General features: G+C 38.8%; 1 protein-coding gene across 1 annotated transcript; it reads right to left on the bottom strand.

The window, feature by feature from the left end:
* Positions 1–54: 54 nt before the first annotated feature.
* LOC145464514 (uncharacterized) lies at positions 55–16,377 on the bottom strand. The gene is made up of 3 exons (XM_081448426.1): positions 11,043–16,377; positions 5,063–5,360; positions 55–2,080 (listed from the first exon to the last, which is right to left on the bottom strand). Exons 1-3 carry the CDS (start codon positions 11,817–11,819, stop codon positions 1,947–1,949), a joined length of 1,209 nt encoding a protein of 402 aa, XP_081304552.1. The 5' UTR covers positions 11,820–16,377; the 3' UTR covers positions 55–1,946.
* Between the last annotated feature and the right edge of the window lie 17 nt (positions 16,378–16,394).

The raw sequence follows: 16,394 nt of genomic DNA, 5'->3' as shown, positions 1-16,394 counted from the left end.
TATATATATATATATATATATATATATATATATCTGTTTTTGGGAACGACATTAACTTATTTGACTGGATATTAATGTAAAAACAAAAAGAATATAAATCTCTACCAAAGTTGAGATCAGCAGTTTGTCATTGCAATGTCGACATGGCACAAACGCTGTGTAGTCTTGGTTGTAGACAACTCATTTAAATATAGCTTTTGATTAGCGTTTCTATGAATCCAGCTACTGGTAACTAATCGCTTGCTCTACGAAGCCGTCATAGTCTCACTGGCTTTTGTCGCGGATCTAGTCTGTTCACAGATCCTCTCATTATTTTATCTTGAGTTCGTCGATTGCAGTTAGTAAAATTGTTATCCGCGGGGGATTTTAAAAAAGCCCGAATGCAACGGGGTGGCCCTTGGGAAGGACAAAATATTGCGGATCCAGACCGGCCTGCCTTGCTTGCCCAACATAACTACGATAGATTCCCCCAAAAGGAGGCGAAGGTCGAGACCGCGGTGTGGGGTCGGGACGAGTTTTTGCGCTCGTGCTCAGCACTCGTTGGATCTTAAGAGAAAAGGTTACTAGACTGCAAGCCTAATACATTGCATTTAAAATACAGCCAATCAACACAGGAAAGCCGTTGTATTACTCCACGGTATGGCACCCAGCTTTCCCATTGTGCGCTGCGCGCCGGTCCCATCACCGTATTTTCTACGGTATGGTATAAAATAGTAATGCAACGCTTTCTCGTGGTATTCCAAGGAATGTCACACTTGTTACTTACCTGGTCAACACACTCGCCTAAAGGATTGTGTGTACACTGAGGAACTACAAGTGACTCGTCGGATATTCCATGAAATACGAGTCAAAAGCTTTGCATAACTAATATAGATAACATAAAAGACGGAAAAGTGTGAGACTATTTTTTATTCGTTTTACACATTTGAAAAATAACTAAATAAATATGCCATCATGACATAATGAGGTGCTTTTCTAGATTTCCTGTCGCAGTTTTCAACTGCTCGATACCACGTCATTCTTGGAATTTTGATATCCTACACGGGCGACCGATATTCTTAACGGGTTGGATTAGTAGACGTAACTAAAACAGGCCTTACAGTGATTTTCGAGGTGTCCAAAGAAATTGCATTTCTAACGTTCTCGATAATGATTGGTTCCAAAAATGTCCGACGTGCAACGGACTGTAACCAATCAGGAAATGCTTTTTTTTTTTCAACCAATCAGAAGCAGAATCAAATTCAGTTCTGCTGAAAGCTCTCCCGCGCTTGGCACCGGTTGGCTGTTTTCCCGCGCGCTGCACTAATGGCTCTTTTCTCGCGCTTGGCACCCGTTGGAAGCTTTTTCTTTGAGGTCTGATTGGTTCATCGTGTTTTTCCCGTGTTGTTGTGATTGTCCAAATATGTTCTGTTGGGTTTTGGTTTTACCACAGTCGAGAGAAAATTAAACCACCCCAAACATTACAACAGCCTATGGTCAAGTTCGATATCACCTTCATTTTTGTTTGGAATAGTTCTGAGAGGACAACTTTAAAAGTATTGTGAGCGTTAGCTTTTTCTAGGGAGGCCCCTTCTATTATACGCCCTCAAAACGTTTCTAAGTATTTGTTTTTTCGTGTTTGAAATTTTAACATGTTAACGGATACCGTAGCGCATCGTGAAAGGTTGGCAGAACTTCCCTCGATGTTTTTGGGCAAATCAGCTTTTAGTTGGGATAAGTATTTTACCTCAACTCCATTCTACATTTTAAATATATGGGCAAGTACATCAACTGATGAAAATTGCAAGGTCGTAATCAAATGAAGCTTGGTGATATAGACATTCTTAATCTGATTCCTGGCGCCTCGATCGTCTGAACTTCGTTGTAAATATCGGAGTAGTCCCCGTGGTCCTGAGGAAGGTCACTATTACCATTGTAGCACCTCTAGCATGATGGGCCGGCCATCGTTAAGGATCGTCTGAGTGGCCCTGTTCTACAAGCTCCTTGGGGTCGGACTGGATCTCCGCACGAACTGGTGCCGGCATGGGTCTCGGCACATCTGGGTTATTCTGAGCCACTTGTTTGTACGTATGTGCGGCGGCTAAAAGGAAAAAAAAAATAAAACAATTAAAACTAATTGAATTCCCCTCAGCAGAGATTATAGCTGATAATCTACTGTTATTTGAACATTCTACCGCCCAGACCATTATTATACATTACACTCAGAGTGCAATCTGGGTACGAGTTCTTTTACTTCACACAGAGTGGGATCTGGGCTTCAAACAAATTAAAAATACCAGGGCCGGGTTGTATGAAAGTCGGTTAACGCTAACCTAGGATTAAAATTTAACCGAAGCATAAATTTTTCTTGAATAAATTATATTCTACTTCTTATGTTTTGTGTATTTTGAGATAAATCACGCTCAACACTGGAAGACAAACAATATTTAAACAGAAAACCCCACCGAAAATTGCAAAACTGCAATCAAAATTCTCGCTAATCCTGGGTTAGCATAATCAGGCTTTGAACAACCCGGCTCTGATTTGTAGTGGATCCATAACCTAGTATCTTTCAGTTATTAACAGTTGAAGAAAATGGACGAAGTATTAATGGCAGGTGATTGGTGATCACGTTTCTGGGAAGACTTTTCCGAAAAAGTTTACCGAAGCATTATCAGGAAAATTCGGCCAATAGTTTCGCATTTTGAAGGATATAAGAAATAGGCGACTGAAAGTACTTACTGATCAGGTTTTCTTTGATAGAAACAGTTAAAACCAGTAGCGTGCAACATAAGCTTTGCAGTTAAATATTTATGACAATCATGGAAACAACGCGATCACAAACCACGAAAGCTCCATATGACGTGATTATATTTCAAAATATACGTACTTCGCTTTGAACAACAACTTAAAATAACTACGTACTCAATTCGATCACGAAAACACGAAAACCGATCAACATGGAAAATTTCCTTAACTACAAATATGAGAAATGCACGAAAACAGTAATGGGAGCGGGATCAAAACAGACGAGGGTAAAAATTATCAAAGAACGAACTTCAACTGGAGAAAGAGTTATTATCTACTACTAAATCTTTGGATTAACTAACCACTGAAAGATAAATATTCGATCGATGGAGAAAAAAACTCACGAAGCGCGCTTGCACGGAATAAAAACGAGTCAGAAATTTGTATTAATAAAAGCTAAGTAATCTATGGCGACTTGGTAATTGAGTGGTAGAACTGTCCTTTAAACTCAGCATGTTGTAACATCAACAAGGTGTCGCATTTTGCAGTTTCAAAATTAATGATTGGAAGTACTTTGCCGAGACGTTTTCTATGAATGGTGAATGCACTGTAAGAAAAAAAGAAATGCCGAAATCAGACGTGGGAACCTGAGAACTTATTGAACATTCAAAACAACCGTGCTTGATAGCGTAGTAATAAATCACTCGGCGGGCTGATACACGATTTATTGACCTTAAAGTCCAGGGAAGGGTAACAGGTGAAATATAGTGATTATCAATACTTAGTCGATTTAGCCACACGCAAGGAGACAATTAACGAATCATGCATGACTGACTGAGCAAGAAAATTTTAATTTTGGTTCCACACAGCGTGGAGCGGCGCTTATTATGCCACTCGACTGTTTGGCGCGGGATATGGTCTCGTGAAACGCTGACGTTGACTGCAATCTGTTAACCTTAGTTAATATTTATTTTGGTGAAAACTTAAAACGAATCGACGTTCATTTTATCATAAGTTGATAAGAGATCTCCTTTGCACTCGAATGATATAGAAACACTTAACGTTGAATAAACCGTGTATAATATAAAAAATAAAACGGACGTCACTATGTATAATAAGGAAAAAGATTTCGTGTTTCTCGTCTTACCACGCATCTCATGGACACGGGTTTTATGGCTGTTAATGACAAATGTTTGCTTCTTTTCCAACACTCACCACGCAATAAAATCTTTGCGAAAACTTTTCCACGTCGCAAAACACAGAGTTTTTGAGCACTCAGGGACTGGCGTTTACTGCTTTCTTTAAACGGCAAATGATTTTTGGATGCCAGAATCAGAAAATAAGAAGGAAAAAAAAAAAAAAACAGGTAAGGGGCCATCACGGATCTTATTGAATGGTTGATGGCCTCTCTGAATATCGAATTTGAGGGGGTGGAAAAAATATATTTGAGGAGGAAGGAAAAATGTTTTTCGCGACCCAGAGTTGAAAACGAACCGGCATAAAAACGACCGTTTTTAAAGGACAAAGAAAAACTGAATTTTAGGCCCGGCAGAATTTAACTTTTTTCATGAAAAATGCAGCAGAGCTGTAAAGAGACATCGAATCTGGGCGTATATAAATTAACTTCATTTTAATACAAAACAGAAATAAAGTGCTTACTAAATGGCACATTTGCTGGTTTGACAATGGATTTAAGAACGTTTATTCCGGCTAAAATAGCAAACACTATATCATCTTGGGAAACCAGCCGCCCAGAAAACCATACACTACAATCTTCAATTGAAAATGACCGACCGGAACGTTTTTCGGAAAAGTGATCGATCTTCTCGTCATTGCGCGGAACTATCGTGGTTTTAAAACCACTGAAATTGTAAATTACTCTAATTTTTCAACAGCTCGATAAGCTTTTTTTTTTCTTTTGGCAGCATTTTACACATGACAACGAACTCCTTCCATTAATCTATAAAATAATTCAATTTTGTCTCTTCCTCAGCCCTTCTGCCGGCAAAGATTAGCACGGAAAAAAAAAAAAAGAACAGTTCTTTCGTAAATTTCGTAACAATCTTCCCCCTCTGATCCATCTTTAGTCCTCTATGGATCACTGTAATTCCTTTGGTGATTATCTATCTTAGTGCACTAAGATTTTAAGGCTTCGTACGAGATGAACGAGACTTGTCTCCTTGCAAGAAATGATATAATTAATGAATATCGCGCGGTAGTCTCGCCGCTCTTTATCAGTAACCCAAAGCCATGAATACAGGACGAGGAAATGGCCGACAATTTGAGCTAAAAATAATTTTCCTTTATATCTAAAAAAGTGCAACTCCAAACTTACAAGATTTTCTTCTTGATGTTCGCATGGAGGATGACCTAGCCGAAGAAGACGAGCGACTAAAAGAACGCCTGGATATAGAGCTGATCCGAGTGATGGCGGAACGAAACATCCCTTCCTCCGAAGGCTTGAAGCAAGAGAAGACCTTGCCCAGCGAGGATGCGTAGCCATCGCGGTATTTTCTCATAGTCCATAGACAGACGCAGTGATTTATAAGAGGATCCAACGTGGTCAGCACCAGCACCACTTGGTCGAAGTACTTGTTATGCCAGTTATAAGCGTATAGGATAACGATTCGCATCTGAAATTTAACAATAAAAAGATTATTTAAGAACGTCTGCCAGTTATGTCCGTGTTACGTTCGTAGAACCCGTTCGGGGATGGGACTTGAAATCGCGCCATGTTGAAAGTGGAGGAAAATATGGCAAGAAATAAAAGGGTTATTAAATAAACCGTTCGCGCTGGTCTTGAAACTGCGCCATGTTGAAAGTGAAGGAAAACATGGTAAGAAACACTGATGTAATCCTGATGGTGTAATTTGTGTACAATGTCATTTCTGAAAGTACACAGAAGCGATTTGATCTGTTCTAACACACCTTATAGCTTATTTATATACGTGTGGTTAGAAAAGGGTAGGCTCTAACGGAGTGAAGCTTTCTGAGAATTATTTTATCCTTCAATCCCCACGTACGTTTTACTGGAGCCCTTCAGTTACGATGCCTTTTCTGTATTGTCTTACGCTGAATTCAAAGTGGTTACAGTAACTCTACGAGCTATAAAATGAGACTCTGCTGGTCATACCGACACTTCAAAGAGCAAAATCTTGTTCATGGAGATCGTGACATCTTTTATTGGGGAGAATTTTTTGATCTTCATCCTAAATCCAAAAAACAAGTCTTGCGTTGAACTTTTGAAAATGCAGGTTTTCTGCCCACACAATTTATTCTGCTATATGCCCGTGTCCCTGGTTTTCAGGAGTACGTAACCCTCTCTATTTACCTTATGCGTCCCATGTCACACCAAAAAACAAAACAAAACAAAACAAAACACAAAAAAGCAAAAACAAAAAACAAACAAACAAAAAAAGACTTGCATTGTTGTTACCAGCGATCTCACTAGAATACACTGATTTGAAGCCTCGTCTTCGTTACTGAGCCTATGTGGTTTTAACGTTTCAAATTTTGTGGATGAAATCCTCATGTACTACAGTCCAAATGAAAGTTCTTAACCAGTACATGCATGTGTACTGTTCATTAGTCTGTAAAAGTTGTTTAAACTTGTAATTCCGTGAAAGAGATCACAGAGTGTGATTTTTCAAATGACAGCCATAATTTTCATGAATTATTCGTTTCAGTTGCTCAGTTCAATATCTCGCAATTTGATTTTTGGTAGTCGTGAAGGAGGCGGACATGATTTGAAATTTGTTAGTTCCAAAGTTGAACTTTTTTTTTTTTTTTGAAATGGCTATAAGACTATGCGTGCTTGCAAGTGAATATATGAAACATCATATATTTGAACTGCGGAGAAAGATATGAAGACATGATTGATCATCGCAGTTATATACACAACTTAGGCAGTTGTGAGATTCAGGCCTGAACGGGATTCGAACCCATGACCTCTGCGATTCCGTTGCAGTGCTCCAGCAACTGAGTTATCAAGCCAACTGGGAGCTGATTATATTGTGAGTTCGTTATATACCCGTAGATTGTGAAGAATACAAGTGAATATATGAAAGATAATATATTTGAACTCCGGAGAAAGATATGACGACATGATTGATCATCGCAGTTATAAACACAACTAAGGCAGTTGTGAAATTAGAGCCTGAAAAAAATTCAGGCCTGAACGAGATTAGATTATCAGATAATAAAAAGTTAATAGCAATGTCATGTTTGCCTAAGGCGTTTGAGGATGTTCTGTTACTTTTTCTCGCAGTCAGGTTAATAGCGGTTCCCATCCGTTGAGTATGCGCGTGAACTAGTCTCATAAACGAACGAAAGATGACATTACTTAACTGCCTTTATATATCTAAGCCCTGGGCTTACACAAGTTCCTAAGGATTTTAGGAGAGCATATATATAACGGGGCCCTTTCCACCTCCTGGGGGGGAAGGAACTAAACAGTATATAACAGGGAGAGCTTATATCGGGAGGGGGATATAACCGTAATAAAAAACAAACAAACAAACAAAAACAGACCACCTTTGGAAATGATCTGACAACAAATGACAAAGGCCCAAAATTTGACACTTTCATCTAAGCTCTCCACTTGCAAACGAATTAATCGCCGTAAAACCTTAGTCAGGCGCGGATCCATATAAGTTTTCACCGTTTTACGGAAATCGGTTTAACATCCCGGAAAGAGGACTTGAGGGAGTTAAAATCCAATACACTCCCTGGGGGATCATGGCACAGGACCCCTGAGCCAAGAAGATTGCGCCTTCGGGGATTATTTTATGAAATCAGTCACCATTTATCCTACAGTACGCGACAAAAGTGTTGAGACAGTTCACAGTGAAATTCGATTTTCGAGCGTCTTGGAAACATTCGCCCCCCTCCCCCCTCCCCCTTGCCCCAAACAGCGTTGATTTCTCTAGTTCTTAGACTGCACAGACCACAGCACCACACAACATTGAATTGGGGGGCCCGCAAATTAAATGGAATAAGAGGTTAAGTATCGAAAAGCGTCATTTTCTAACAGTGTCTCGACTACTTTTGCGCCCATTGGAGATCCGCCCCTGGTAGGAGTACAGGTCGAGGGGGAGGGGGTGGGGGGCAAACAGGAGGACTCGTATTCTGCAAAAATAAGGAATCCAGTCGTGGATTGTGCTGTACAAGCTAGAACGTTTCTTCCTGTAATTTTTATTTAGACTGGGCTTTGGGTTAACGGATGAACAAACAACTCCATGTTTCGTCTTGGAGATTTGAGCGACTTTGGGGGAATGCAATTAATCCATGGGATGTGGTTTAGTTTTCACAGAACTTTGATCTCTTATATCCGTAAAAATGGCCAAATCCGCCATGTAATCTTGATGAGAAATGTCTCCTTTTAAAATGAAAAACTTCCCATATGTCATTAAAAAAGAGAAAATTGAGTTACAAATGTATATTTCAAGTTTCGTTTTAGCTGTGTTGTGTTTATATTAAACGAAAAGCATGTCAATAATATTTACTTAAAGACAAAACAGCACAAAGTCCTCTCATTAACACGATAAACAGCGAACTCGCACTTAAATTTGTGATGAATAAGGTTTAATTTATTTCCCTACAATTTTCTTTTGCCTGAAAATAGTGAGGCTTCATGAGATCGAGAATGAAAAATTTTCATTAAGCAACAAAAGTTTGCGCAGATTGCATAAAATAACATTTAAAAAAAATGCGTTGTATTTGATTCCCGCCAAGCTTCCCGCTGAACTTCACAATTCTGCGAAATGCCACGTTTTCGTGCGAAAACCACCCACCAGGTGTAAAGGTGAAACTAAGTTAGCGCTCAAAAGAAAAATTGTAAAGTTCTTTCATTTGCTATTCTACCTTCCTTTTTTTTTTGCACCCATTACATTGTGATTTGTTAGCGGATATTAGCATGTAGGATTTTCTGTGAGAAAAGGATATTGCATTGTAAGAATTTGTGGCGGCAATTTTCTAGAGGGTTGAAATAAAACAATGTAAAGAAGAAAAGGAAAACACGGTCGTATCTGTTTCAAAAAAGCGTCATTTATTTCAATTTTAAATTTGCTCGCGGGCAGTTCATTTTAAAATACAGGATGTGATGCCAGAAAAAAGATAAAAAAATCATCTTAGCTTTTTCACTTTCACCGCAACTGAAAACCGTTCCGTTATTTTAGCAAAACTAGGCAATTAACTTTAATTAATTATTGAGAAAAACAACGGAAAAACAAAATCATAATTTCTGTGCGAGTAGCAAAAAATACAGCCTAAGGTTGTAGACTTTCGATCTTTCGGTCAATTTTAAACTCTTACTCTACAGTGGGTCAACTTGGTTCAAATATTCACATAGTTACACGCGAATTAAACGAGATAGCGGGAGCTAGCGAAATGCTATAAAATATTTATTGGTATCAACAAGCGACTAGCAATTACTCGTCTAGTTTCACCGCTATATTTTAATGTCTTGCTCAATAAAATGGGAAAACAGCAGTGAAAAAATGTCATAACGTTGCCTGCAACTATGTCGACGGACAAATTAACAACAAGCCGTCAGTCTTTTGCTTCGTCTGCTTCCCTTTTCATCGAAAGTTCATCGTACTTACTCACGGTGCATGCAAATTTTTACACGTTTCAAAGCATTCAATGGCTGCGGGAAAATCAATGTATATCTTTGTGTATTGACGTTTGATGGGGTTTTCTACCGTCAATTTTTTACCGTCAATTAAATGGTCAAATGAGTCGGTATTTTTATTAAAATGCAGTCGGAGAAGATAGTCTACGAGCTTCGCGAAAAGAGTGGCAGGATAAGATGAATACATTAGCTATTGGGGCGACTTCAATACATCATGCCTATTAGCACTAAGATTCCCGCAACTACATGTATCAACTAAAAGCTAGCCCTGAAAAAAAAAAAAAAAAAAAAAAAAACCTATCGGTGCTCAACTGAGGCTAGTCGCCAATTACAGTGCGTCATCGAAGGAATATGAAAAGAATTTATTCAATTTCCCAGCCAACCAAGAACAGCACTGGTGATAAACTCGTCAATGAAATCTTGGCTTCATCTATTTTTTTTTTCTTTTTTTTTGAGGAAGTAATATAGCCAACCGCACGACAAAGTGCATGTGGACTCCGCTCTTTTATCAATTCTCGTTGGCATAAATTCTGTAAGTGGTGAAAGGTGATAAAAATTAACCGTAATAAGGAAATATAATTCCGATATTTCTGCGCCGAATAATGGAAAGATGCCGCTGTTCGGCTGAGAGCGTTGTAATCAGACTTCAATTCGCTTCTATTACACACTGACGCACGCTGAATCGGGTTGATGCGATGGTCGATCACTTAGCTCGAGATAAGCAAGTCCTCGGGGACATCATTATGCAATTTTTGTTTTATCTTGGTTTGCCTCACGGATTGGTTTCAGAGGAAACAAATTCATTCATTCTCTGCGCTTGCTTTTGTTTCACGACTGGTCCGATCCCTGTTAATATTTCTACCACAAGCTACAGCTGTTCCCGAGAAATTTCGAGACGACCGACAGAAAATAATAATTTTCATTGGAAAATATTAATTTTCACTGATCTGAAAAAAGTTCGATTTAATTACCACTAGCCTCTGCGTCTGAAGAAGAAAAACACAATGACGCGCTTTTAGTTTAATAGCTTACGAAGTGTTTAGCGAAGACGACTGAAAATTCAAATCGAGAGATATTTACAACTCTTCTTTCGGCCAACGCGGGTTTACCCTGAGTGTTGTGATGCTTTTTATTGCAGGTTTTTGATGTCTACATCAATTCAAAGCTTACCCTTCGTCTCTTATACTGATTAGTATATTCTAAACAATACGCCCCGATGTATTCATTTCTAAGCGACTTTTTTTTGCGTTTTTCTGTTCCTTGGGTCGATAAACCAGCTTAATGCCACACATTACCTAAACAAACCACGACAACAACACGAGGGACTCGGTGAAATTTCGGGCTAGAGAGGTTTATTTTTTCCTGATTTCCGAGCTTGGATTTCCGGTCACTTAAAGCGAAGCAGCTTGAACCGACAAAAACCAAACTGATCAAGTCTGTACAGCCGGCACTAAGTTAATGAAAGAAACATGTTGGTGAAAACAGTCTAACCAAACTTGTACACGCGCGGAAAAGTTACAATAACATTAACAAGATGGAATCTATAATAACATTAGCAAACAAACAAAGCAAAGATATCCAGAGGTCGGGCGCGCGAAAAAATAATACCAAATTACGCATAAATTCGCCGGTCAATGGACGTACTCGCCTATACACTGATAATTAAAAGATAGTCAGCACTTACCAATATTGTAGTCCAACAAATTGAATAGCAAACGGCCATCAGCGCCACCATCTTGGCGAAACTCACGCAGGCAGAGGTACCAGAGCTTTTCGCGCGTGTCCCTTTCTCGGGTCTGCTATCTTGATCATAAACATCGGAGAGAGATTTTTTCTCCAAGACATGCAGCGTGTAGACCACGGTGATGTTAGATAGCACCATTACTAGCACTGACAGCACGTAATGCGTCGACATCACATACACCACCGCCTTGGTATCCGTGTTGTGAGACTCGACCGCGTAGCTGCACACGCCGGTGGAGACGTTCAGCTCGACTCTGTTGAGCGCCGTCGGTAAAATGGCGAGTAAAAAGGAGTACAGAACCAAGACGACTAGCAACACCACACACTTGTGAAAAGTGACGCTCTCCTTGTAGTAGAAAGGAAAGACGATTGCGCCAAGTCGCTCTAAGCTCATCATTACCACCAGAGAGATGGTTAACGTGCCGAAAAACAGAACGCCGAACGCGACGAAGTGACACGCGCCAATGTCGCGCGACCACTCACCCGCGAACCGAGACGAGATGAATGGTATATACTGAAAACAGGCAATTCCAAGCCCTGCCAAAGACAGAGCGCCCACCAAAAGATGCGGGATTTTCTTCAGCGAAGGCTTGCGAACTTTGACATAGGTATAATGAAGTGCCAAGAAGTTTAAGACTAGAGTTATAACAAATAAGATGACCACAATCGCGCCTATAAGCTGGTCTTTCCATGTGATTTGATTGCCGGTCTTTGACATCTTCTCTAAAGGCCACTTATTTAAGCAATCCCTCGTTTATCCGGCTGAAAAACACAGCCAAAGACCGGTTGGATAATTCCTCTTTTTCGCTGACAGTCTGACAGTTTTTTACTCATCGTTTCTTGGCGCCATGGAGTTCCGCTGCCAACCGAGAGTAAATTTCTCTGCCATCAGTCTTCAGCGAGAAGATTTCAGATGCTTCGCCTGCTCTCAAGAAACGCGCATTCGTGTCAGCATCTTGTTTGAAATAGCGATATAGTGAAGTGCTTGGTGATGGCTGTTTTATGGCTTCTACAGAGCTTCATTCCATTTGTATATTCGCTTATTGGTAATGCGCGCGCTTGTCGCTTGAGTGACGTGTCTTTCCCTCCCACGCAAACTAAATTAACATGAGCTATTGTTCACTGCGACAGAATTTCAACAACACTTAGATTTTTTACAAGAGAACACAGGCAATCACAACTTGTCTGACAATTTCAAATAAAAACCGTCGTTCGTTGAAGTTCTAAACTTTAAACCGTTCTCATCCAAGAAGTATTGTAACGTGTTTCCCAAGCATTGTTCTGTCTTGGAGAAAGATTCCGGGCTCACCAAAAAAATATATGATAAAAATATAAGTATAAAACATAAAAATATGATAATGTTTTACACGTATAAAAACTAAAACACTTTAATCGAAAGTCAAAACAGTCTTAGAATAACTCGTCATTAAGCGCATTAAGAACTTCATTCGGAGTCACCACCGCAATACAATTTACAGCACTTCCATAAAAACAAACCATCCACAAAAACACGAAGAATCTAAGAGGGCGAAAACCAGAATATTACTTAAACGAGAAAAACGTATTGTTTGGAACGCTAGCCCCATTTGCTCCAGATAATCTATTATCATGCAAATTTTTTTCTTTCTCGTGTACAAGTTGTGTTTGCACATTGCCAAAGCGGCCGAAGAAATGGAATTCTTTATTGTTGTAGAACAACTAATGCACCTGCGACGCTCAAGATGACCCGGAAATAGCAAATTCGTCCTTTTTTTTGTTTCAAAACTGAAAACACTTTCTAAAACACATAACTCGAGCCTCGAGCAATATAATACCGAAAACGTCGCGCAGAAAGTCCTTAGGTGTATGTAGATTTTAATGGTAATACGGAATCGAAAGGTTACTAATTAGTTTTTTTTGCTCCTATGATGAGCCGAGCGAAACTGAAGCAAGTGTTAATATCGAAAAAATAATGGAGTTATAGATTGAGAGTGGGCGGTGTTAAAGAATTACGGAGTACATTATAACGTAAAATTGCTTAACCTTTTACCCAAGTGCTGGCTGTATCATTACATCCTTAAAGAAAATTGCCTTTTTCCACATAAACATCACGACGCACTGTGGAGATCAAAACCGAACCGAAAGGGAAATTCTCCGCGAAAGATTTCAATTGGCAAACACTAAATGTATACTAGCTATACACCTCCGCAAACAGCCATAAATTACTTCGAGAAAGCGAGCACCAGATGGGTTTTTTTCATTACAATTATCTCAATTCGACGCTTTTCAGCTAATTTGGAAGACATTTTTTAATCGAAATTACTTTGCAAGGTAAATATCCTGTAGCTTGAACTCCCAACTTCAATAAGAACCAACTTTTAAGCTGTAAATTCTGGTGCACATATTAAAGTTTAATGATGGCAAAAACCTTTGAACAAACAATCGTAATCAAAAACCATGATCACAAAAGTCCTATCGCTGGAGACTCGAGATAAGAATGCTTTGTCTACGTTTCCCTTCAGATTGCAAATCGCTCCTATTAACGTTCGTTAACCAAAAAATAAAACAACCTCGCGATTCAGCAAGGAGAAAAGAATTCGAAAATCTATCTTTCGTGTCTATAATGGCCAATACTATCACTAAACGAAACTAAATAAATATGGAAATGAAAAAACTCTGTTGTTAGGAAGTCTTGTTGCAGACTATTTTTATTTTGAAATCGTAGAACCGTTTTTGTTTTGCCCCTTCGGAATTGAAAATAGGGTGCACAGTTTGAAACAACGAACTAACATTTATTTATTACAAGAGCACTAAATCGCTTATCTTATGCCTTCGGGGCAATGTGATAACTAAACATAACAACAGCTGCCAACAAACTGCGAATTTCCATATCGCCAAATAGTTTGTGAAAAAAAAAATGGCATGAACTTCATGAATGCAATCCGAATCGCTGTCTTCATAAGGCATGTAACACTTAAGCTTTCCTCTGGAATCACAAGTCTCATAACCAGGGCATTAACTACTGCGTTAAAACATGCTTGTTAAGAGTCGATAGATTTTGATATTACTACATGCAAATTTATCATATGTATAAGGGTGAAAAAAAAAATCGTTGTTATAAGCGAAAATAAAACAAGAAAATTATTGACAAGACTTGCCGAGCATCATGTCGCTCGACACTTTTTGTGACCACAAAATCGATCGTAAGCATCATTTGACACTAAAAAAGAAATTCCAGCCCTGAATTTATTGGCATACAGAAACATACAAAGTAAACTAACGATAGTGAGACACACGCCTCTAATGTTTACAAATGTTTTGTTGATTCGGAGATTCGTGAATAGTTGCATTATTTCCCACGAAGAATTTACAATGTATCCAATTTAACCATTGGGTTGTTAAAATTACCAATGAATAACCTTTTCGACACGCTGGTTATTTTCGCTTTGGCGGCACCGAAAGGTAAATAACTTTCATTAGCTACGCAAAAAGAAAAAAAGAAACTGAAACTAGTGTTAATAGATTTTGCATTAACTCGCGAAACGATTTGAGCGTAAATTGAGCCAACTAATTCCACGGGCATTAAAGAGTTAGTTTCACTGTTTCTAACATTCAAAGCACTAAGCTATCTGAAGACTGAATAAAAGTATTTATGAAATGATCAAAGCTTAGCGCTTGTAATCAGAAAGCACTTCTACCAATAGCTCACTCTTCCTAAAGATCTACAAAATTAACCTGAATAATCGCTACGTATTCCAATTTAATTCCTCTTTTTTTCAATACCATATGAAAGGTTTACTATCACAAAACAAAAACTTTCTCCAGCTACTAGATGTAAAAGCCGATTTGTGTAAAAATCCATCGGAAATTCTCGCTAATAGCTGTAGCTGCCCGAGAAAGTAATGAGAATTATCACACCTTATGTACCAGACTACCACATCCACTGCCTTCAATACAACGAAGATCATGTTGTAGTAAAAATAAAATTTGATCACTAAGAGTTTTATAGCATAACAAAATTGGAAAAAAACACCTTGAAATTATGATACTTTTAAAGGATTTCGAATATATTATACCATCAATTTCCCATTTTTTGTTGTTGTTGCTGTTGTTTTGAGACACTTGGCGATTGCTTGGTGTAAAACAAGAAGATCGAGAAATAAGAATAGAAGGCAAACTTAATCGCACGAAAAAATAGACAGCAAAAGCTCTGAAAAAATCTTCCATGAAGGAGAGTACAGATGAATAACAGTCATTAACTCACACCAATTGCCTACGTTCCCATGTGAAGAAAAATGTCATAATGCGCGCAGAAAAAAAAAGGGGAAAATTGAACAGCGCAAACGTCATTGCGGTTTATCGTTATCAAAACCCACACGCTCTAAACAGTTCTTCTCAAGAGAATGAGAGCAAAACCGCAATCTCCCGCTTCCATTCGCATTGCTATTCAAACTAAGATGGCCGCCATATTGGAGTCGAGCACTTTGTTTTGTAGACAAAACATTTTTAAAAATGCGACGAGGGTCGACAGTATCAGTAGTTTCTCCGATATCACGAAAAACAATATTTTTGTGTCGTTAATTTCAAAGTGATTTAAATGGGGTCTCTTAAGAGCTCCGCAGCCAAAGCCTCCATAATCAGTTTTACGTCGTGTCCAAGTTATCGCCGTCATTTCAATGTATCAAAGTAATGTACCAAAATGGCTTATGTATATCAAGTGCCGGAATTTTCTAAATATTCTTTTTGTAATAACATAGATAGAAAAAACACCTCAGCGCTAAAATTTGGGCAATTTGTCTCTTTCAACGTTATCTGCGATCTCAAAACTTGTTTCACGCACGCAACACGATTTTATCACATTGGTTACGCAAGTCACCAGGCGTTTTTCTGCATAACAAATTTCGTTCGACAAAAGTAGAAACAATTGAGCCGTAGAAACTGAATCAAAAGCGCTGAACTGTTTCTGAAAGGAAAACTAATAAATGGGGAAAACACGCCAAGGAAGACTGACTAAAGTAAAAAACATTTTTTGAAACAATAAAGCTTCGAGACCAACTGTAGCTACACGGAGTCGAATACTCCTAACTCATACACCACAAACTTAGCACATGTTGAAAATGCACTATTCACAAGTTTTAATTTAACCACACTTGTTTTCCTTTGCACAAGAAGCGGTATTCCAGCTAATATTCTAACCTACCCACCTTTACCAACCTACTCTACTGGTTGTAGCCGGACAAATCAGTCTTGTGTAAAAATAGATTATTTTGGCTACATATAATACATCCCGCTTCCCCTCCCCCCCCCCCCCCCA

The sequence above is a fragment of the Orbicella franksi genome, chromosome 12 (assembly GCF_964199315.1).
Source record: "Orbicella franksi chromosome 12, jaOrbFran1.1, whole genome shotgun sequence".
Taxonomy (NCBI): Eukaryota; Metazoa; Cnidaria; class Anthozoa; order Scleractinia; family Merulinidae; genus Orbicella; species Orbicella franksi.
Note: the sequence above shows the minus strand (reverse complement) of the source record. Positions and strands in the feature narration are given on the sequence as shown.

Coding starts and splice junctions, on each gene's coding strand:
- LOC145464514 (XM_081448426.1), bottom strand. CDS start 11,819: ATGTCAAAGACCGGCAATCAAATCACATGGAAAGACCAGCTTATAGGC. Junction 5,361..11,042: donor TTTGTTGGACTACAATATTG/GTAAGTGCTGAC, acceptor GTTAAATTTCAG/ATGCGAATCGTTATCCTATA. Junction 2,081..5,062: donor AACATCAAGAAGAAAATCTT/GTAAGTTTGGAG, acceptor TTTTCCTTTTAG/CCGCCGCACATACGTACAAA.